At 43.9% G+C, this 23,769-nt stretch overlaps 1 protein-coding gene across 2 annotated transcripts in view; it reads right to left on the bottom strand.

The window, feature by feature from the left end:
- Window positions 1-23,769, bottom strand: part of alcama (activated leukocyte cell adhesion molecule a) — a 117,553-nt gene that overhangs the window by 21,258 nt on the left and 72,526 nt on the right. For both annotated transcript variants that reach the window (XM_034098359.2, XM_034098361.2), the window contains exons 2-9: window positions 23,281-23,387; window positions 15,716-15,935; window positions 11,975-12,039; window positions 3,062-3,149; window positions 2,384-2,554; window positions 1,354-1,478; window positions 926-1,055; window positions 128-240 (exon numbers count right to left, since the gene is read on the bottom strand). In XM_034098359.2, coding sequence (XP_033954250.1) covers window positions 128-240; window positions 926-1,055; window positions 1,354-1,478; window positions 2,384-2,554; window positions 3,062-3,149; window positions 11,975-12,039; window positions 15,716-15,935; window positions 23,281-23,387 — 1,019 coding nt within the window. The remainder of the gene's footprint in view (window positions 1-127; window positions 241-925; window positions 1,056-1,353; window positions 1,479-2,383; window positions 2,555-3,061; window positions 3,150-11,974; window positions 12,040-15,715; window positions 15,936-23,280; window positions 23,388-23,769) is intronic.

The raw sequence follows: 23,769 nt of genomic DNA, 5'->3' as shown, positions 1-23,769 counted from the left end.
TATATTTCCTTTATTCACGAAGTTGTTATTTCAATAGAAATATAGTAACCACAATGCATGTGTGACATTATGTTATAGTCTATTAAATAGAGCCCAGACATCATTAACCAAACCCCAGCAGCATTACCTTAGTCCACGACACTTGAGCCACAGCCGAGGAGCTCTGCTCCACCTTCACAGAAAAGCTGTCCCCTATTGCCTTCCGCACGGTCCCAGAGGGGGTCAGACTCAGGTCCAGGTCTGAGAGGACAGGGGGAGGACATGTCTGTTGAGTTATGCTGCCTCTTATCACCAGGTCCACTTACAGACACCATTTTACTTCTGCCTTTCATTTTGATGTCAACCTTCTAAAGAGTTGTTTTTTTTGTCGAGAAATGTCATATGAACCCCAGATCAACAAAGAATTGTACCACTAACAAGTATTGTGTCCTACAAAGTTGGATATAACTTCCTTGAGGGCAGAGCTCCATCAGTGTGAGAACCGTTGCTACAGTGACGCTTTTTTACCAAATGCTTGAAATATACTATTAACATCAGTCATGTGAATTTAGTGTATAAGTGTTTAACTATGATCATGACATAATAATCACTTAAAGAGATGCTAAACACGAACACCGTGTTTCCCCTCGTCATAAAGCCATCTGAAAAGTGGGGGGGCTATAAAACACTTCTTTGTTTGAGATCCTCCTCACATTTGACTGTAGAATGTTCTAATGAGTTCTGCTCCCTCGCCCATCTGCCTTCCTGCCAAGCTGCACTCTCAGGGTATAAATTAGATTATAATTACTCTGCTCCCATGACTCTATTAACAGTGAATACCATTGCCTGGTCATAGGAAGTAAGGAAGTGCATTGAAGGAGGAAAGCGCTGGGGCTGGGGGTGTGTCTGCGTTGTGGTGCAGCATGCTGAAGGTCATAGTACTCACAGCTAACAACAATGGTTTGGGAGGCCTCCATGTTCTCGTCGTCAGCCAGGGTGCACTTGTATTCCCCCTCCGCCTCTCTGCTGATGGACGTCAGCGTGTAGGTGTCCGCATCTCCCACCACTTTGTGGCCCTGGTGGAGAGAGAAGAGGGTGAGGACACGTTAGATTCTGCTGTAGAGAAAGCATATCACAAAGAAAGAAGGCAGGGAGGAGGCGGACTTTTACATCAGAGCAATACCTCCTAATTAGGAAAGTGCAATCATCACATTTGCATTTGAACAGTTTGATCAAAGTGTTCATTTGCAATAGTATCTGCTTCTAAGTGTGTGAAGATTACAAAGGAGTAGAACTCAGATATACTGTAGGATCAGTGGTAATGAGTGGCTGTAGGTCCAGAGTGTCCCGGGGACAGCTGTTAGCATGACTGACCTTCACGTGGAAGACGAAGGAGCTGGGGGGGGGGTTTCCGTCCGCGTGACACTTCAACGTGACGTTATCTCCCTCTACCACCGGCGTCTTGGACACAACTTGGAGGCTAACCTTCTCTGAAGGATCTGAGAGGTTCAGAGGGTGAGAACGGGAACAAGTGAATGTAGAGAAAACAAAAGATGCTTGACATTAACAAAGAAAATCTCCCTCAAACTGGATCAACTCAACAATCCAGATAAGTGTGTAGACCAGCCGACAGAAATAAACTGGAGACCAGTCGCCTTACTAGCTCTCAGCGTAGAATGTAACCCACTGCCAAAGGACCAGAGCCAGTGCTCTGGTCAAAGAGGGCTTTATGGCACCACAGATGGAGATGCCTCTGACTACCCTCTTCTCAGACCCTGCCACCAACTTGCTCCTGCCAAGGCCTTCCAGGATCAAAGGGCTCGATGTACTCAACAGACTCCGTGTGCTCTGCACAGCCAGAGACGAGACAGTCTCACCGTTTGGTGATCAACTGCCTCGCACGACAACTTCTTCAATCCTGCACATTTATTTGCAGCTATCGCAAGCTAGCACTGGAGCGCCATCACGTCTGGAAAGTCTTCCACACCAACGCAGTGTGCTCGTAACACCTGAGGTATATGAGATAGAATCAGGCAAGTGTCCTCGACATGTTCTGTTTGTGAATACAGAAAGTGGGTTCTGGATTTGATGTCAGAAAGGATTGTACTGTTACTCTGGGTGATGGTCTCTGAGGTGAATGAGAAGACTTTCAGAGCTTTCATTATGCATATATTTGATCAAATCTTAAATACATATCATGAGTATACCAAAAGGCCCTTTTGTTCCAGGCAGTGGCAAACTGTTACTGCACTTCATATCTCACACTGGTCATGTCCTTCTAAACTGAGGGCTGGCCTGTCAGACACTCCATGGAGCGCATTGCATTCAGTTCATCAGGTCAGTCATTTAACACAAAGCATTTAACTACATTTCTCAAATGTGGTACATGTGGTACTGCACTCACAGTGAATGGGAAAGGGTTCCAGCTCAGCCTCCTGATTGGTCAGCTGGTGTGTGGACATGCAAGAGAAGACAGAGACATTGTCCTCTTTGGAAGCTGCATACTGGAGGGTGGAGGAGGTGGTGGAGAGGCCTGAAGCTGGATCCAGCTGCATGCTGGGAGTGATCAGAACAGCTACACACACACACACACACACACACACACACACACACACACACACACACACACACACACACACACACACACACACACACACACACACACACACACACACACACACACACACACACACACACACACACACACACACACACACACACACACACACACACACACACACACACACACACACACACACACACACACACACACACACACGATAAAGGTTTAGCATGTAGCGTCAGGTTCATTGGCTGCTCCTAAACATACACTGCATTCTGAAGGCATGCCTGCTGCAGGAGTTAAGGGTTGGGTTAGGTGGCAGCAGAGGGTGGGGTCAAACTGCCCCCTGACTGTCTGACCTACAAATGTGTCCCACTCCAATGTTGATTATTGCATCCTTCAGTGACAGGTAAGGGAGATGCGTCTGTTATCTGCCGGTAAGACCGTTGTCTTTCTGACTAAACATAAACAACTAAACATTAGGATTTTACGTTTGGCATCTTGTTTTGAGTGACTTACTTTTCCCATCGGCTACCAAGGGCTTTCCGTTCTTTTTCCACGTGATCGTAGCTGCAGGGTGTGCATCTGCTGCAACACATGTTCCCACCTGAACACAACCATAAGATATAAAGTAAGTACATTTAAATGGATTTTCATCATCTATAGTAAGTGCTAAGAAGCAGATGCCAGAGGACTTGAAAGTTATATATTACAGTTTTTTTACAGTAATGTATAAAAACAACAATGGATATATATCCATCCATATGGACAGCAGCAGGAGGAAGAGGGAGGATGAAGAGTTATTTGCAGCATAACGGTTGGAGCTGCAGCCGGACGACGAGGCGCTGAGCTCAGACCGGCGAGCAGAGAGGTGAGAGCTCTCCTCTGTTTCCTTTCACTTCACTGGATTGGACGAAGGCATCATTTGTGTTTACACAACTGGAACTATTTGTTGTGCAGGAAAGTTGCACCAATTTATTTTGGAGAAAAACTAAAGTATAACAACTGTATATTTGTGTTTCTGAACATATTTGTGTAGACTGGGGTAGTAACTATAGTAACGCAAGTATTACTTGGTGCCGCCCTGAGTGACAGCCTGTTTGAGCAGCTCTCCTTTGTTTCTACTTGTTCTTGTCTTTTTCTGCTTTTTTCCCCACTACTTAGTTTAACTGTAAATGTTGGGACACTGTTCTCAACTTGTATATATTATTGGTAAGATTTGTATCTGTTTTTTTGCATGACATTCGAACGGTGTTCCGGATTAACTGGTTTCCCAATCAAATGGTTTACAGAGGTGGGGGGCGTGGCCTTCGACTGAAATACACATTTCGATCGCTTCTTCTGTCGTTTACATAAATCTGTTGCTATATTTGGCTCGGTAGGAAGACTTTGATGCACTTTCAGTACCAGTGTGTGAGGTTGTGGTTACGATGGCGATATCCGGACGCGAACAGCGAGGACTACAACAAGAAAAACGAGTTGACTGGGGATGTGTGTTCAAAACATTGCGAACTCCAATAAATCATTTAAACCAGCTATTGTTGGCAGACTTATGACTGAATATCGTTCTTAATGTGATACCAAGTCCACCTGAGACCTGTGTACACCTTCAGCAGCCTCCAAGTGAAGCACACGTTGTTTACTCACAGTTTGAAAGCAGCGTGGAGAAGTCTTCAGCTGTGATAAACTGTGACCTGACTTCTGTGGAACGCAGAATACATCCATGCTATCTACCAGCGATCATGTTTAATATGAAAGACTGCACACACGTTTATCCCTTGTTGTAACGTCAATACATCCTTTACAAACTATTGTTGCTGTCAGCAGGGGCGTCGCCTGGACCTGAAAACATTCAAGGCTTAGCCCACAGTGGCCGGCGGCCGCGGCGCTACAGTGGAATTTTCTATTGCAACAATCCCCACACGCACACACACAGTACACCCGCGACTGTTACAATGACGGCTCGATAATCAGCTCACGGAATATAGGCAGGGGTAAAGTGCTATTTTTATGAGTGGGGGGGACCTCACCTCCTCTAGGGGGGTCCGGGGGCATGCTCCGCCGGGAAGATTTGTTTTTTAAATATTGAAGTTAAAAGCATCAATCTGGTGCACTTTGAGAGCAACATTAAGAGATCTATGGTTACATCTCTCAGCACCCAGATGAAACACAACTGTAAGCAGATGTTCTTTTTCTTTATGAATATTTTACAAATCACTCCCCTTTCAAACTGTATTCTTGTTTTACTGCCATATAGTATTTCATAACTGTTTTTCCTTTATTCTCTTTTTTTTTTTATAACGATAATGATCATATGAAGGTGTGCCGCGGAAATAACCGTTTGAGACCCACTGAGATAACTTAGACTAAAGTGAACGATCTAACTGAGTCTCTCAGTCTGAGAGCTAGATAACCAGATTCTATCTATACACCTCGAGCCCCACATCCGCCAAGTTGTCAAAACCTCATTTTTCCACCTCCGCAATATTGCCAAACTCCGTCCCTCTCTCATCCGCCCTGCAGCTGAGCGACTCATTCACGCCTTCATCTCCTCCCGCCTTGACTATTGCAACTCCCTCCTCTACGGCATCAGCACTACATCCCTCAGTAGACTCCAGCGTGTCCAGAACGCAGCCGCCAGACTCCTCCCCCACACCAAGTCATGGCATCACATCACCCCGGTCCTCAAAGAACTCCACTGGCTCCCCGTTTCACACCGCAGCCATTACAAACTCCTGGTCCTGACTTACAAAGCCCTCCATCATCTGCCCCCCCCCTACCTCACTGACCTCCTCATCCTCTATCAACCACCCCGGTCCCTCAGATCCACCTCAGCCGGTTTGCTTTCCATCCCACCTCTTCAACTCTGTATATCCAACATCCTCCTGACAAGGGACACTGACAGGCTGAACAAGCTTGTGAGGAAGGCTAGCTCTGTAGTTGGAGTACAACTGGACACTCTGGAGGAGGTGAGGAGGAAGCTAGACAGTATCCTAGAGAACCCCTCCCACCCACTCCATGCAGAGCTAGTGAAGATGAGGAGTACGTTCAGCCACAGACTCATCCCTCCACGACACAGCACCAAGCGCCTCGGACAGTCCTTTGGGCCTGTATCCATCAGGCTGAACAACAAGGGGTCAATAATGTGAAACTATTACTAGACATAAATATACACTCTTTCCACAACCCATGTTAATATATCTAATATGTAATATATGACTCTATATGTAGAGTCATATATAACTCTACATTTTTTCATTCATTTCTTAGCTATAGTCAGGGTGCACATCACGTTGTTGCCCTGGTTCTCAAAGGAGCACCTGGAGATGTTGCTGGTGCTCATCCTTAAAATGAAATAAACCGTAACTTTTGAGGGGGTCTTTATTTGCCAGACACACGGCACTGAACACACATGTAGAGGTGAACACGCACGCACGCACGCACGCACGCACGCACGCACGCACGCACGCACGCACGCACGCACGCACACACACACACACACACACACACACACACACACACACACACACACACACACACACACACACACACACACACACACACACACACACACACACACACACACACACACACACAGGTGAACACAGAACACACACACGCAGAGGTGAACACTGAACACACACACAGAGGTGAACACTGAACACACACGCAGAGGTGAACACTGAACACACAGAGGTGAACACTGAACACACACGCAGAGGTGAACACTGAACACACACGCAGAGGTGAACACTGAACACACAGAGGTGAACACTGAACACACAGAGGTGAACACTGAACACACACGCAGAGGTGAACACTGAACACACACACAGAGGTGAACACAGAACACACACACGCAGAGGTGAACACTGAACACACACGCAGAGGTGAACACTGAACACACACAGAGGTGAACACAGAACACACACACGCAGAGGTGAACACTGAACACACACGCAGAGGTGAACACTGAACACACACACAGAGGTGAACACTGAACACACACGCAGAGATGAACACTGAACACACACACAGAGGTGAACACAGAACACACACACGCAGAGGTGAACACTGAACACACAGAGGTGAACACTGAACACACACACAGAGGTGAACACAGAACACACACGCAGAGGTGAACACAAGACAACATTAGCACGACCAGTAATCAAGCTGTCATCACTCCCCTCCTGACTGTCTTCCTCTCTGTCAGACATGGTAGCTGATGATGTAGGCCTACTTCTTCCTCTCTGGTTGAGTCTGTGATTAGCTGCACAAGCTACTATAATGAAAAAACATCAATGTTTTAGATCAAGTAAAGTATATAGTTTGCTTTATGCAGTATATTTCTTGTAATATTGTTGGGGTGTTTTTACACAGTACAGTAGATTGAAGTAAATCAACTTATACATTAAAGGTGGGGTAGGTAAGTTTCAGAAACCGGCTCGAGATACACTTTTTGTTATATTCCATGGAATGCTCTTAACATCCCGATAGCAATGAATATCTGAAGTGCTTTGACAAAAAATCCATAAAAAAATGTCATCTGTAGAAGCCGTAATACTGTAAAAAGTACAACCAATTCCTCATAAGTGTACGTGGTACCAGAGCACCCTAGGCAGAAGGTCCATGATTGATTTCGTTATCGTATCATCGGACCTGAGGCCGTATGTTTTGGACACTCGGGTAAAGAGAGGGGCGGAGAACTGATCACCATCTGGTGGTGAGTTGGGTCGAGTGGCGGGGGAAGCCTCTGGACGGACCTGGTAAGCCCAAACGTGTAGTTCGGGTGAACTGGGAACGTCTGGAGGAGGCCCACGTTCAGGAGGGCAGTTGCAAGGTACCAACAGGCCTGAAGGGCAGCAGCCTCATCCGTGGCCGAGGCAAAGCAGCGGGTGTGGGAGAAGTTCGGAGAAGACATGGAGAAGGACTTTCGGGCGGCACCAAAGTTGTTCTGGAAAACTGTCCGACACCTCAGGAGGGGGAAGCAGGGAACCATCCAAGCTGTGTACAGTAAGGATGGGACGTTGTTGACCTCAACTGATGGAGTGTTGGGGCGTTGGAAGGAACACTTTGAGGAACTCCTGAACCCGACAACTCCGCCATCTATGTTAGAGGCAGAGCTGGAGTATGACGGGGGATCAACACCAATCTCCCGGGGGGAGGTCACTGAGGTCGTCAAACAACTCCACAGTGGCAAAGCCCCGGGGGTGGATGAGATCCGCTCGGAAATGCTGAAGGCTCTGGGTGTTGAGGGACTGTCATGGTTGACACGTCTCGTCAACATTGCGTGGAAGTCAGAAACAGTACCGAAGGTGTGGCAGACCGGGGTGGTGGTCCCCCTTTTTAAAAAGGGGGATCAGAGGGTGTGTGCCAATTACAGAGGCATCACACTACTCAGCCTCCCCGGGAAAGTTTACTCCAAGGTACTCGAAAGGAGGGTCAGGCCGATTGTCGAACCTCAGATTGAGGAGGAACAATGCGGATTCCGTCCTGGTCGTGGAACGACGGATCAGCTTTTTACTCTCGCAAGGATCCTGGAGGGGGCCTGGGAGTACGCTTATCCGGTCTACATGTGTTTTGTAGACTTGGAGAAGGCGTATGACCGAGTTCCCAGGGAGTTACTGTGGGAGGTGCTGCGGGAGTATGGGGGGAGGGGGTCTCTACTCAGGGCCATCCAATCTCTGTACTCCCAAAGCGAGAGCTGTGTCCGGGTCCTCGGCAGTAAGTCGGACCCATTTCCGGTGAGGGTTGGCCTCCGCCAGGGCTGCGCTTTGTCACCAATCCTGTTTGTAATATACATGGATCGGATTTCGAGGCGTAGTTGTGGGGGAGGGGGTCTGCAGTTCGGTGGACTAAGGATTGCACCACTGCTTTTTGCAGATGATATGGTTCTAATGGCTTCATCGGTCTGCGACCTTCAGCACTCACTGGATCGGTTCGCAACCGAGTGTGAAGCGGCTGGGATGAGGATCAGCACCTCCAAATCTGAGGCCATGGTTCTCAGCAGGAAACCGATGGACTGTCCACTCCAAGTAGGGAATGAGTCCTTACCCCAAGTGAAGGAGTTCAAGTATCTCGGGGTCTTGTTCTCGAGTGAGGGAACAATGGAGCGTGAGATGGGCCGGAGAATCGGAGCAGCGGGAGTGGTACTGCAGTCGCTTTACTGCACCGTTGTGACGAAAAGGGAGCTGAGCCAGAAGGCAAAGCTCTGATTCTGAAGCCCTCTGTGTCGTTGTTGACAGAAACCGCTTTGAAGCGTGGCACAGATAAATACAGAAAAAACTGATTTTTGTACATAATGTGTATATATATATATTTGTATTCGGCTGTTCGGCGGGTGGAGAGACGCTGCGTAAAACTGCCGTGACGTCATCTTCAATGTGAACCACAAAACCATAAAATCAGCCGTTAGCTGTTAGTACTCAGAGCTCACAGCTCCTCATATCTGTTCAGAAACTAGACAAAAGTTAAACAAGTACAAACCACAGACTGCCTGTGTCATGGAGAATACAGTCGCTGCTTTATTTATGTCTGTAGGCCGTTGTTGTGAGAGTGGACGGAGCAGCTACAACGTTAGCTTAGCCTGATCGATCCGATCTCCATTTAGAAAACACGCATTTTAAAAGGTGTTTCTCTGCCGTCTGTCTGCAGACTTGTCAAAGCATTCATTCATGGTTTTTACTAACCGGTATCGGTATGTCGTTACTTCGGCAACATTTTGAAACGTGTATTACAATTAAATCACGGTCAAATATGTTCATCTTGTTGTAGTTGTAGCCCCCTTGCCAGAGATTCTCTGACCATTCAGCAGTCGAGAATGTTTACGTCACTAGTTTAGCATATTCAGCCCGGTTGTTGGCCCGGTTAGAACCTCGATTTTGGAGGGCCAGAAAAAAAGGCGAAAAAGTAGCCCTGAGCCGGAACTAACCCTAGTGGAAAAGCAAAACAAAATGGGCGGGGTTTGGCAAGGCCCGCTTAAACTGTGCTGCAGTGGAAAAGCGCCATCGTGTCCTGGGCTGGAGGTTATTTTTGTTAGCTTATTGCACAAGGACTGGCTGCCAACAGAGTTGTGATGTCACAAACTCTGCTGGTGCTTTCATGTACTGAAGAGAGGAACAGAATTAGAGAGACTTTCCTACTGCAGCACATTCATGTAAAAATAGTCCTATAGTGTCCAACGTTTCCCATCCAAGTGATAGATCCATAAGCAAACACATTTTTGACAACACTCATCTTTTTATCTTAACAGAGGAATCAGTCTGATTTCCACGGATCCACAAGTCCATGTTATATTGTCTATGCATCTATCCCCTTCTTGGGGCTATTTTTGATAGAGTCTTAGGCTGGAGCCACACGAGGACGATAACGCAAACGGACCGAAATCGTTATCAAAAAAGTCTTCCGTCCACACGCAACAGGCACCAGAAACGTGTCCGTCCACAAAAGACCGCTCGAAAGCGCTGGAGACGCTGTAGTACATATGCCAGGCCTGTAAGTGGCGCTGTACTTCTGCCACAAAATACACCAAAAGAAGCGAAGAAGACTTCTCGCGCATGCATGGTTGCCCTTCTGTTTATTCTCCACGCTGGATTTAGCAGCAGAGGTGGGGTTTCGCCGGTCAACATGTCCGTTAAAGTTTAAATCTTCCGGACAAAATTAGAAAAGTGCCGAAGGTCAAAGGTCCTCTTTGTTATTTATTGAGCTTTAAAACAAATGAATAACGACTGTATATAATAATATAAGAATAATACACAGAGGACGGAGCCTCTCTTTTCCTCTCCTGACAGCCCGTCAGTATCCGTGGTCTCATGCAGCAGCTGATCCAGTAATGAGTGACCCGACTGTCAAAATAAACATTTGTATAACTAGTTTAGTTTGAGAGGTCATTAAAATAGCTAAGAGTGATGATCTAACTTGAAGTGTGTGTCTTGTTCCACTCATCGTTCCATCACAGCGGGCGGAGCTGCAGGTGGTCATGCCGAGCTGCGTGTCTCCTGTCCGATTAGACTTCACTCGCGTTTATGTCCATATCGATCAAATCTAGCTGGAAGCTCCTGCTGGGTGCACTGCCCTGCGAGATACCGGGACCTGGCTCCAAACACTGGGGCTATTGCATCATCGTTATCAGGAAATGATCGTATAGGCGTAGACACGGAGCCATTTGCCCTCAGAGCGTTTCGTTTGCAGATCTACCCACCTTGGGACCCGCTATCGTTATCATTTCATGCTATTCCATGTCGGCCTCGTGTGGGCGAACCGTCAGTCTGACCGTTATCGTCCTCGTGTGGCTGCAGCCTTAAGAACCATTAAGACTCAGTGCATAGGGTAGCATTACATTGACTTAGCTTTGTAACCAAACAAACAACCTGCTGCTGTAGGCGTCTGAAGTTTATCTCCACACGAGACGCTCATGCGTATATAACAAAGCAGTGATCCCTTCACACCTCTGCTACATCAGGACTGCTGTCGGCATCTCAAACACATGCTACTATTCCAATGTTTACAGGTGTTAACCTACATTTTAATTGGCAGGTCTGATTAGTCATTCAGGTACTAGGACATTAAAGCTTTCCTGGCAGCGTGCTGCCTGCAGAACCAATAGTCAGCTGCTAGGTGCTCAGGCTTTGAGACGAGTTTAAATCGACATCATTGGCATTTCCAAGTTCCACAATAGCGAGTAATGTAGTGACGCTCAGCACACATGCAGCAGAAATGCTTGCAGAAACGGGTAATACATCATTCAAGATATCCAAATAATAACACTTTGTTTTCTCAACATGAGTTGTTTCAATCACTGAGCGTTGAAAGGCCAATCAAAGGGATCAGAGCAACTGTAGAGAGCAGAGTGAGGGAATGCGTGTATTGGAGTGGATGTGCATGTGTTGTTGCTTTTGTTGTTGAGCAGACCCTCTCTTCTTCCCTCTGTTGACAAATTACGATGGCTTTGATTTCACACTGTCCTGTGTGCTGGATATACCCTTAACCTCAGCCAAAAGCCCCTCACCCACAGAGGGTCCTATCCAACAACTGTGTCTCCCATGGTCTCATTTACAGTGTGTCTTCATGTCAGTATTAGCATGTACATGCAGCATCTAAACATGTACTGAACAATCATAACACAGCATAATGTCATTCAAAGGATAACAACTACATTAAAGTGTATTATAAAGCAAAGTAAAGTGTGGCCACTTAGTTCAATGTGTTAGAAATATATTCATGTGTGATGTCTGTAAGCCACAACTCAACAATACTCTCAACTGGTTTATGTAACATTCTGACCACTATGCAACAAGTATGAATTCACGAGCTTAATCAAATAATATGTAAATGTGTTCAATGTGCAATGCTCCCACCAGGTACTGCAGTTCCTGAAAAGCCTGCACACATGACGTCAGTGAACAGGACAACACAAAGCATGAGTCTTACTACAGTGGCTCTGTCCTTCTGCAGCGCAGCCGAGCGGTCCATGATCTGAACTGAAGACGGCTCCTCTGAAAGACACAGACAGACCATCAGCTTCCAGAATAACACAAAGTCGTGGCAACATTTCTTTTATGTCTTCACAAACATATTTGTTTTTGGACTTAGGTCAGAGCTAATGACTTTCTGTTTACCTTAGTGGCTTCCTAGTAATTATGCCAAAATACATGTAATATGATTGATCTTTGTAGCACAAGTGATGCTGCTTCACATTCACCTGCAACACTCAATCAGTGCGGAGATATAAACGCATTGCCATCATCACTGGGATCTGTAAGTAATTCTAGAACCCTGAAGGCAGGAGACACTGAAAAGAGTCAAGGGAAGCTTATAAAAGTTAACTGCATTTAATTACACAAAATATGCGGTGGTGTACAAATGAAATTGCAAGAGGAGGCGCTCTCCCCATGTGTCCGGTCAGCCGAGGTCAGGAGAAGAAGAGAAGAGCCTCATCCCAATACCCCTCCTCGACTCCTCCTTTCCCTCACTCGCGTCCCTTCCCTGCGTCTTAGCTCCGCCTCCGTAAGATGCGAGCGAGAGACACGAGGAGGTGACGCGAGGACAGAGGAGGTGTAAGATGTAGCCTACATTTAAATAAATATATAATTATAGTAATGTGAAAGCCTTTTAGAAACGAATTGCACATAATAATTCCCACGGAGCTGTGAGCACTTAGACATTTAAGTGACGCTTTTCCACTCATCTTCCAGTTGTAGGTTTCCTCTGTTGAAATGGACCAGCTGTGAAGGTGGGGGCGGGGCTTTGATACGCGAGTGGTGAAAACACTTCCGCGTAGTCTGCTCTCGTGTATCCTCTCTTTCGTCTCCTCCCGCACCCCTCCTCGACTCCTCCGTGTGCATTTCAGCTATTGGGACGTCCTTCAACATGGCGTGTCTTGATCGATTTCCGGGTCAAGTCCCGGAGGAGGGTGTCACTACCCGATCCGTCCCTCTGCCCGATCGGTACTGCGCAACTCGAGAGAGATGAGTTATTGTTATTACAATGTGACTTCACTATTATTTAACAACTCTTTTTATTGGGTTCTTTTATTTGGGGTTAAGTACATTGTCAGAATAAGTGAGAAATGAATTTAACTTCTGTTAGACAGCTATCATACTGAATAAATATTGACTGTGAATGTATGCAAAAATGTATGGCATATAGCAGATATATAACAGAAGTTAAATCCATTGATCACTTATTCTGACAATGTACTTAACCCCAAATAAAAGAACCCAATAAAAAGAGTTGTTAAATAATAGTGAAGTCACGTTGTAATAACAATAACTCATCTCTCTCTCGTTTTCCTTTTGAGCTTTGCTAAAAGCCACTGTGTTAAGTGTCCACCTTGGGTTGCCGTCCGGAGTTGTCTAATATGGCGGACCATCTCGCACATGCCCAGTACCGATCGGGCAAGGGGACGGATCGGGTAGTGACAGAGGGGAAGAGAGGAGTCGAGGAGAGGTATTGGGATGAGGCCAAGCCCCCAGGAAGTGTGAACGACTCAGATGAAAATATTCATGTTGGCCAAACGACGGTACTACACTTCCGTTTGGTTGCCAGGCCCGGAAACACTTTTTCCCATTGACTTACATGGGGAAAGATACATTTTTTTAAACTAAATAAACTACCCAACTACCTAGGACCAGGTGGAGGGATTATATCTCTTCGCTGGCCTGGGAGCGCCTTGGGATCCCCCAGTCAGAGCTGGTTGATGTCGCCAGGGAAAAGAAAGTTTGGGGCTCTCTGCTGGAACTGCTACGCCGCGACCCGACCACGGATAAGCGGGAGAAGATGGATGGATGGATAAACTACGCAGTATGGACACTTGTATAGCCCTTATTAAAAACATTCATTCCTCAAGTTGTAAAAATGTGCTAATAACATTATTCTGAGAGTTATTTCCCTCTGCATTATGAACGCGCATCTAACCCACGGGACCGCGCCGCCCGGCACGTTCGTGTTACGTGTCCCGACCCCGACCAATCAGAGCACACTGTGCTCACAGGGAGGGTGGGGGCTGGAGCTATTGGAACTACAACGAGCCGTTAAAGGCAGAGAGTGAAAGTCAGTGAATACACGTAGTTTACAGAGATGCTGTTTGAGAAACCAATAGTGAGTTGCGTTTATCTTTACCCATGGATGCACAATAAGAACGGACCCATATCGTCTTACTGCCATCCCACGGAGCTGTAATAATGGATATATTGCACATGTTTGCTGTAATTCATTATTATACTACATGGGCTGTATGATTAAATCTTGTACCGTAAATGTTGTATTAAATAAAAGTTGCTAAATGAAGCTCTGTGGCTTGGATATCACTAGATCCTGTTACAGCGTAATATAAGTACATAACGATTGATGTGTACATTAGCATAATGACTAGCTAGCCGCTAGCTGCCGCCTCGTTAATATCAAATCCATCATAATAACAAATCATTACCATGCTGTCATGAACGTGCGGTGGTTACGTGTACGCAAATTGACGAGCATTTTGGTTAAAGTTGCGCATGCGCTATGAGCGCACATACGGGTACTTCTCAGGCATGCTGGGTAATCTGTGACGTTTCGCTCTCTCAAAAGTTGGGCCATTTTATCATCATGCGCCAATGAGCAACTCTCATAGGAATGAATGAGGCCCCGCCTCCCATGCTGTATCCAGTTCTTATTATACATCCATGGATGAGGCTCACGATTCTTGGCTTGCACTTCCTGTTGTCACCTGAGGTCTTCTCCTATTGGCCGGCGTCGTCGGGGGCGGGTCCAATGCAATTCCTGCCTTTTTCTGTTGTTAAATTACATCATTCTGGTGTCTGTGGTTATTTAAACATTCCCTAATAAACGTGATTTCAGCGTCAATACATGAGTGCTAATCCCAGTGTGCTCAGTGTACAACATCACATGTAATTTCAGCTTCGATTCTCGGTTTGAAAACGTAGCATTTCGCCACATGTTAATGCTAACCGGAAGTGAAGAATTTTCAGAATAAAAGTTTCAAGTTAATAGTTAGTGTGAACTTCCGTTTTTTTCAGAATAAAACTAATTTAAATTAAATAGTGTATTTAATTAAAATTACGCCATATCAATATTGATTTTCATTTCTAACAGATCTAAAATGTGTGCCACTGAATATTGAAGTCAAAAAGAAGGGACATATACAAATTAAAAAATGTATTGCCAGAACATCTATGTAGTACGGTGAACGTTGACCCATATTTTAGTTTTTGCATGTTTTAGGAGAAGAAAAGGCTAAAATAATAATATAATTTCCATATGAAAACGCACTATTACGTAATGTACACATATATTATAATGTTATAATAGTACTGATAAATGGAATGGTATTCATATGTTGATCCATGCTTTGATCTCATTTATAACTGCCCATAATTGTGTTTATTTGTCAGACAGTCTACAGATTTGTATCTTTCACGGTCAACTTGTATATATTTTCTATTTGTTTATTTTCTACTCTTTATTTTTCAAATTGTGTGCATTGCCTTTATTTTAAACAAAAATAAATTCCATATTTGCAATCCAAAAAATATATCTTATGTAAGGTTCTTAACATAACAAATGATTGATGTTGAACACTGACTTGATGATTGATGGAGAAACACTGCAGACAGATTTCAGGTTGACATGAACAACATAATGCTTGCTGTGAGTCAGGACTGGGCTTACTGCACACGCTGACGGTGACGGGGTACTCCATGAGGTTGGAGCCGGACACCACCATGCAGGTGAAGGTCTTCTGGTCTCTGAGCGAGGCCTGTGTGATGCGCAGGCTCAACTTTTGGTCGATGCTGACCCGCGGGGCATACTGGTCCGTGGCCTGGACCGTGGCCTCACTACTGCGGGCCTGTTGGATCAGCAGGTCTCCAGGAGTGCCGTCATCTTTTTCCTGAATCCAAACACATGACAGTAAGCATTAGTGTTGCTGTCTTAAAGGCATTTTATAATGTTATAATTTGTTTGCAGTTCATAAAGTCACCACTAGGATGGTCATGTTATCTTTAAGTTCGCTGTTCTTAGCGTCACTTCCGGTTTACGGCATCGCCACTTCCGGTTTAACGTTAGAGAAACGGCATGGCCAGAGAGTGTATTTCTCCAAATATAATCTGCTTCCATCCACAAGAAACATCCTAGAGGCAATGCTGTAAGTTTGTCTATTTCACCTATTTCATGTGAAAGATCATTTATTAGGAAGAATATTGTTACAAAGATCATTGATTAGTTATTATTTATTTACAACTATGTTAAACACTGTAAAGAATGCAGGAAAGCAATTTAAGTATGTATTTACATTAAGAACAATGTTTTGTGTTTATTTACAGTTTTCACCTCCATGTCTATGAATAATTGTGACAGTAAACGGTCAAACTTACTACGACTCTGTCTTCACTGGCTGCGGTTTAACTCAGTGTTTACACCAGAGTTTCAACACACTGCATGAGAACACTACATTAGTCATTTGTAGATATGTACATCTCTAAAGAATAAGTAACTGTGTTAAAAACTTAGATATGCAGCCCTCATGTTATTTAGGACAGGGACACGTTGTTGATTCACATTGTCAGCATGATAGATCTGAATGTATACCTAGCTAAACTGCCACTTGTGAAGATCCATAATTACAATACGATAATACTTAATCAAATTGAGTCTGAAATCTTTCTTGCAAATTATCCAACATTTGACATCATGATCAACCTGTTAAGCACCGAGCCTGTTTTCAGGCTCAAAAATGACATTCCCAGAACAAATGACCATATCTTCACTTCTAAAAGGGGTAAATTAATAATCTTTTCTCAAAGCAATGATAAACCTGTGAGTTGGATGTAGAAAAGTCAGAATTAATATAGAACGTTTTTATTTTAAAGTAAATTCAGATTGAACATAGTAAAAAAATGTAAATGATAGTTTCCGTCCCAAAAAAACCCATTACTTATAGTGAAAACCACCCTTGAATGATGGGATAGTAGACTAAAAGCTATAGGAATCCAAACTATAACATATAATAAGTACCCTGTATCAAGATTGATGCAAAACAAGTGACATGTGACCTTTTTAGAGAGATTTAGAAAAAACTCCACTTCTGGGGTCATTTGGGTGGATTTTCCATATCTCTGGAACCCATCGGTCGATTTTGATGATTGACATCTCTTTTTAACCGTTAGTGCCAATAGAATCGAGAGGGAAGTTCCTAAAATCCATCTAAACATTACCCATTGGTGAATGAGTGATGCGTAGCCAGAATGTCCAAAACCGGAAGCTGTCATACACTCTCGTAGCTATCATAGCAGCTATATATGAAAACTCTGTTATTGATTGATGGATTATCAGTAATCATTTCAAAGTGACACAGACACATTGGATTAACCTTCAGTAGCATGTTTATCGTTTTAATGCCATTGAACACAACTTTTGATCAGAACACATCAAAGGTAAGACGTTTTTTGACGTTTTGGCTCCGTAAAGCTAAGTTGTGTGTTGTCTGGTTTCACATTTGCTGCCCTGAGTTTTGGTCACAGTGATGATACTTATACTTCTGGAATCTGTGGAATCTCAGCTTTCATGTGATATCTTGTTTTTGCAGATCCGATAAGTAATAAGGTATCTCTCCCGTGAGTTCTGTGCTAAGTGCGTTAGCATTTTTTCGCTCAGGGCTAATTCAGAGGCTTGGTATTACCCTTGTGTTTTGTTTAGCTAAAAATGGTTAATATTGTATAATAGCTGAGTTTCTTCTGTTTCTTGCAAGATCAGGGTTCACGCGGGGTCTTAAAAGTCTTACATTTAATAATCAGAATGTAAGGCCTAAAAACGTCTTAAATATGATCAAAAAAAATAAGAAGGGTCTTAAATATGATTTAGAAGGTTTTAAAAGTTATCGGATTTTAAAGGTACTTCTGTGTTGCGATCACGTCTAAATGTGTTTTGGGGGAAATGTCCGTGCTGCAAAGCCTTTCCGTTCCCCCCAACAATTTGTATTGAAATAAATCAACATGGAACCAGTAATCACTAACTTTGTTTCCCCCGGCCCCTTATCGGAGAACATCCAGCTAGTAACTGTGATGGAAATGATGGTACTAAAGCTTAATACAGTGTAAACCTAATGAAATGTAAACTGCTGTGTTCTGCAAATGTCATGTCAACGGTTTGACTGATTAGGTAAAATCCCTGGAGTGACCTTTGAATGTGTGTGAGTGATCAACAGATGTTTCTGTAAAGGGGTTTTATGACACTACAGGAAGGATGAGGGGAAGGAAGTTAGGATAAGGTGTTATCTGTATCCCTTTTGCTCTGTATTGAGTGAAGGTTTTGCATACTGTGTCTGAGGGGGTATCTGTATATCCCATTGTCTTGTATGGAGTTATGGTTTTGCATACTGTGCCAGAGGGGGTATCAGCTGGCCTCCCAGAATGTTGTTGTAATGTAAATGTGCTTTGATGTCCTCCTATAAAGAGAGCCTGTTTCACTCTGAACAGTATGTGCTCTTTTGGAGGAGACGTCATACTTGCAAGTATAAAAGATCCTTATTGCTTTTAATACGAATATTGTGTTGCTGTACGTTTGTTACCTTACTGATTATTCTCTCTAGACCACAGCTGTTTAGAAAGCTGCTACGACATAACCTAGCAACCAAGCTTCAGCTAGCGGCAGTCAGAAACTCGGGTATCTTCGAATCTACTTACAAATAAATATGGGGAAGTGTAAGTTCAACCGTATTTGGTTGGAAAACATCGAATGTAGTGCTTGGTTGAAACCAGTGGAGGGGAACGTGTTTGAAGACCGCTGCACCTTTTGAAAAAAAATTTAGCTTTTTTTTGTGTGCAAATGTAGCGTTAGCTAGTGCAGCGTTAGCTAGTGCAGCAGCTCCCGCAACATCATCGGGGGACCTCCGGGCGACGTTTGGGTCTACGTCAACCCTAAAAGCAGAGGTGCTGTGGACGCTAAATACCGTAGCTAAACACCAACGATGAAAGATTGTAGCCACGGCAGCAGAGCTCAGAGGATAGCTCTTGTCACACACACAACCACACCCACGCACATACACAGTAGTGCTGGGGGGAAACGATTATTTAGAAAACGATTAATCGGGCGATTATTTGATCGATTAGTCGACTAATCTAACGATTATTTTTCTGTTGTTCAATTCATAAAAAACGTAATGTAAAAAAAAGTAATGTAAACACATTTTTCTTCACGATACTGTGTCTCAGGGGATGTTAATATTTAAGAACCTATTAATGTGTTATACCAGATTAACGGAAATAATCTCAGCTAACTGACAATACAAACCATGTTTACCAAAACAAAACACAAGTCTCATAAGAAGCATCTAAATGACCCATGAGCGAAAAATGCTAACGGACATTGGCACAGAACTCAAGATAAAAGTACCCTTATTACTCATCGTAGCTGCACATACAAGATATCCGATTAAAGCTGAGACTCCACAGATTATGTAGGTATATAGTATCATCACTGAGTGATCCGGACTCGCGACAGGGGAAGCAAATACAGTCATCACAACACGTACCTTTACAGAGCTTCTAGGGAGATCGTCTCACCACCGTAGCTGTCAATCTGATCAAAAGACGTGTTCAATGGCATTAAAATGAGAAAAAACGGTGAATCCATAGGTTAATCCATAGGTTTTTAACGTCTATGTATAAAAAAATGATTGAATTTATAATCCATAATTCCATTTTTATGTAAAAATCGGAGAGCAAATGCTAGCTGCTAATGGTAGCCACCACAGCTAGCTGCCGCTTTAAATGTTCCAACATAGCCGTTGTGCTTGTGTGATATGCCAACTCCATTTGGCAAAGACTGCAAATGACAATATCTTTGCGTTTTGGACTAACTTTAACTAGCTTTTGAAGACCTAGGGCGAGATGTTTTCGTTTGAGGGCTTCGTGCGCAATCCTGTGAGGAGGAGGTGGTAGCCGTTTCAGTCTCCATTGTGTTTGAAGTGCGATTGCGAACTGCTTGTTGCTTTGGGTGACCCACGTGAGTGTAGCGACGCGTCGATGCGGAAATATGTCGTTGACGATATTTTGAAGTCGACGCATCGCTACAGCACTAATACACAGAGACACACACACTGACACAGAGACACACTCACATACACAATGTTAGTCTAACACAATAACACAGTTCTGTGTACTGTCAGTTCTTATGTTGAACATGAATACATTTACTTTATAAGTAATTATGGGATGTAATTCTTCTCTACTTTCTTGCCGTGAAATAGGTCTTAAATTCTATTCAAAGTGGTCTTAAAAAGGTCTTAAAAAGTCTTACATTTGAGTTGGTGAAACCGGCAGAAACCCTGAAGATGTTGCGTGTTGCCCCCGGTATGGTTTCCAAATCTGTTAGTAAACAGTTGGATTTTTTAGCCGTGAATATTGAGGTAATAAAGGGTCAGAGGATTTTAAAAACCTGTGTACCTCTTTGAATTTTACCCAGATTATAGACAGTCCTACTCGCCCAAATATTAAGTCCCCAAATAAATCCTCCTTAATTGATCTAATTTTAACAAATGTTCCACATAAATACTCATCTGTGGGAGTATTTGCTAATGATGTGAGTGACCACTGTGTTGTGGCCACAATTAGGGACACTAAGGTCCAAAAGGTTAAACCACGTATCATCACAAAGAGAGACAAAAAACACTTTGTGGAGCAGGGTTTTGTGCATGATCTGTTTGATTTTGATTGGGGTAGAATCAATTTGTGTGCTGATGTAGAAACTGCATGGTCTTATTTTTATCTTGGTTTTATGAAAATTATAGATAGACATGCACCTCTGCGTACATTTAGAGTGAAGGGACGAAACAATCCCTGGTTTTCTGCTAAGCTGTCCAGTCTCCTTCATGAGAGAAATAATGCTTGGGCTAAGGCTAGGAAATCAGGCTCAGAGGTAGAATGGCTACGTTTTAGGCAGCTAAGAAATAGCTTCACATCTCAAATAAAAAGTGCTAAATCAAAGTACTATTTGTCAGTTACCACAGAAAACCTGAATAATCCTAGGAAATTTTGGAAAGCCATAAAATCGATTTCCACTGGTGATATCCCAAATGAGCTACCTCCGTGCCTTACCACAGCATCTGGCCCTATATCGGACAGGGCTACTATGCTAAATTGCTTTAATAAGCATTTTGTGTCTTGTGGCTCTATGTTTGATTCTGTCACTGACTGTACTTCTGCTTCTGTGAACGCTCCAATCCTTGACTCTGAACAATGTGGTCTGGAAAACCCTTTCAGTTTTACTCCTTTAACTATTGGTATTGTTCATGAAGCATTATCCAAGTTAGATCCTAGGAAACCGGCTGGCCCGGACAACTTAGAACCTTTCTTTTTAAAGATAGCTGCAGATTTTATTGCTCCACCTCTTACTTCTCTTTTTAACCTCTCCCTCAGCACTAATACAATTCCAAAAGTATGGAAGTCTGCTTATGTCTTGCCTTTACTGAAAGGAGGGGAGGCAACTATTTTAAATAACTATAGGCCAATCTCTAAACTGTCAGTTCTGGCTAAGGTGCTCGAACGACTTGTGAGTGAACAAGTAAAGGAGTTTTTATGTATAAATGACATCCTGTCTAAACATCAGTCAGGCTTCAGAAAGCAACACAGCACCATCACTGCCACAATGAAAGTGGTGAATGATGTGGAGAGTATTTTAGATAATAAGCAGAGTTGTGCAGCTCTATTTATTGACCTTTCAAAAGCGTTTGACATTGTCGATCATCACATTTTAAAGCAGAGGCTAGCCAGTATAGGCATGTCCAGCCATGCAGTGGGTGGTTTGTGAACTACCTCTCTGAAAGGTCACAATGTGTTCACTTTGATGGGCTGTCTTCTGAGTGGTTAAACATTACTAATGGTGTTCCCCAAGGTTCTGTTTCAGGTCCACTTTTATTCTCCATCTACATCAACAGTTTAGGTGAAAATGTGGATGAAGCTACTTTACATTTGTATGCGGACGATACCGTGATGTACTGAGCAGGTCCCTCCATTAATGAGGCTGTTTTTAACACTATTCAGACTCAGCTCTCTAAACTTAAGCTTCTTTTAAATGTGGATAAAACCAAGGTAATGCTCTTTTCTAAAGCTAAAAAGACACCAGAGCCTGTTTTAGATATTGTAACTACGCAAGGAATACAACTTGAAGTTGTTGCCTGTTACAAATACCTTGGTATCTGGCTTGATGATTGTCTCACTTTTAAACTTCATGTCAATAACCTGCTAAAAAAACTGAGGGTTAGGCTAGGTTTCTTTTTCAGGAACAAGTCCTGTTTCTCGCTTGAGGCCAGGAAAAGGCTAGTCACTGTGACCTTTGACCTGTGCTGGACTCTGGGGATCTGGTCTATATGAATGCACCTGCCCATTGCCTGGTCAAGTTAGATGCTGCGTATCACAGTGCACTGAGATTTGTGACAAACTGTAAAGCATTAACCCATCACTGTACCCTGTATGCAAGGGCTGGTTTGCTTTCACTAACTGTACGGAGGCTCAGTCACTGGTACATTTTTATATACAAAGCCATGTTAGGGAACTTCCATCTTATATCTGCTCCCTGATCTCATGGAGAATTGTAAGTGGCTACTGCCTGAGATCGAATGCTGTGGTTTTATTAAATGTGCCAACTGCTAGGACTGTCTTAGGGAAGACAGCTTTTAGATGCGCAGCTCCTCTGTCTTGGAACAGTCTGCAAATTAAATGGAAACTGAACAATCTGGTGCCACTAAATGTTTTTAAAGCTCGGTTGGATGCTACTCAATCAGAAGCTATTGGTACCTGTTTATGTGGATAATTATGTAAACGATGCTGTATGATGTCCTTTTGTTGTTCTATTTATGTTTTTATGTTTCATGTGGAACTACTTGAGCAGGTCTCCCTTGAAAAAGAGATCAATGGGATTCATCTGTATAAATAATGGTTTGAAATGAAATGAAATGAAACTAACAATGTTGGTTCTTTCCATTCTGTTGGGTGGTTATGTGTTATATGTGTTCAGGGGTATTTCCTCTGCTCGTAATAACACTTTATGATCAAATGGATTCACCGTTCAGCACTCTGAGTAAAAATATAATGTATCTGTTTCCTCTTAACAGAAATAAGGGGAAAATATAAGATACACTAAAGATAATGTTGTGAAGAAGCACATACCAAAGAAAAACCAGGAAAAGAGTAAAAACAGCAACACCTCAAAGGCAGCAGTGAGCGTCAGGTTCTACTCACGTATTTCCACTTGACGAACATCAGATCCTCTGGTGCTGGAGCTCCATCGTTGCATGGGACAACAATGGTCTCTCCGTACAGGGCAGTCACACTCTCTGTCCCCAGCGCTGCAACACAGAAGGCAAAACACTCTCAAAACACTATTACCGAGAGCACACTGTCCTCTCAGCAGAGCCAGCCGTGTTCGGGCTCAGCCTCCTGAGCACACTGTCCTCTCAGCGGAGCCCGCAGTGTACGGGCTCAGCCTCCTGAGCACACTGTCCTCTCAGCGGAGCCCGCAGTGTTCGGGCTCAGCCTCCTGAGCACACTGTCCTCTCAGCGGAGCCCGCAGTGTTCGGGCTCAGCCTCCTGAGCACACTGTCCTCTCAGCGGAGCCCGCAGTGTTCGGGCTCAGCCTCCTGAGCACACGGTGTTACAGTCAAAGCTGTGCACATCAACTGACATTGGCTTTAAATGGCGCTGGTCCTGATTAGACATGTCTTTGAAATA

Source organism: Pseudochaenichthys georgianus, chromosome 14 (genome assembly GCF_902827115.2).
Source record: "Pseudochaenichthys georgianus chromosome 14, fPseGeo1.2, whole genome shotgun sequence".
In the NCBI taxonomy this organism is placed as follows: domain Eukaryota; kingdom Metazoa; phylum Chordata; class Actinopteri; order Perciformes; family Channichthyidae; genus Pseudochaenichthys; species Pseudochaenichthys georgianus.
The sequence above is the reverse complement of the archived record's forward strand: the minus strand, read 5'-3'. Positions and strand labels throughout refer to the sequence as shown.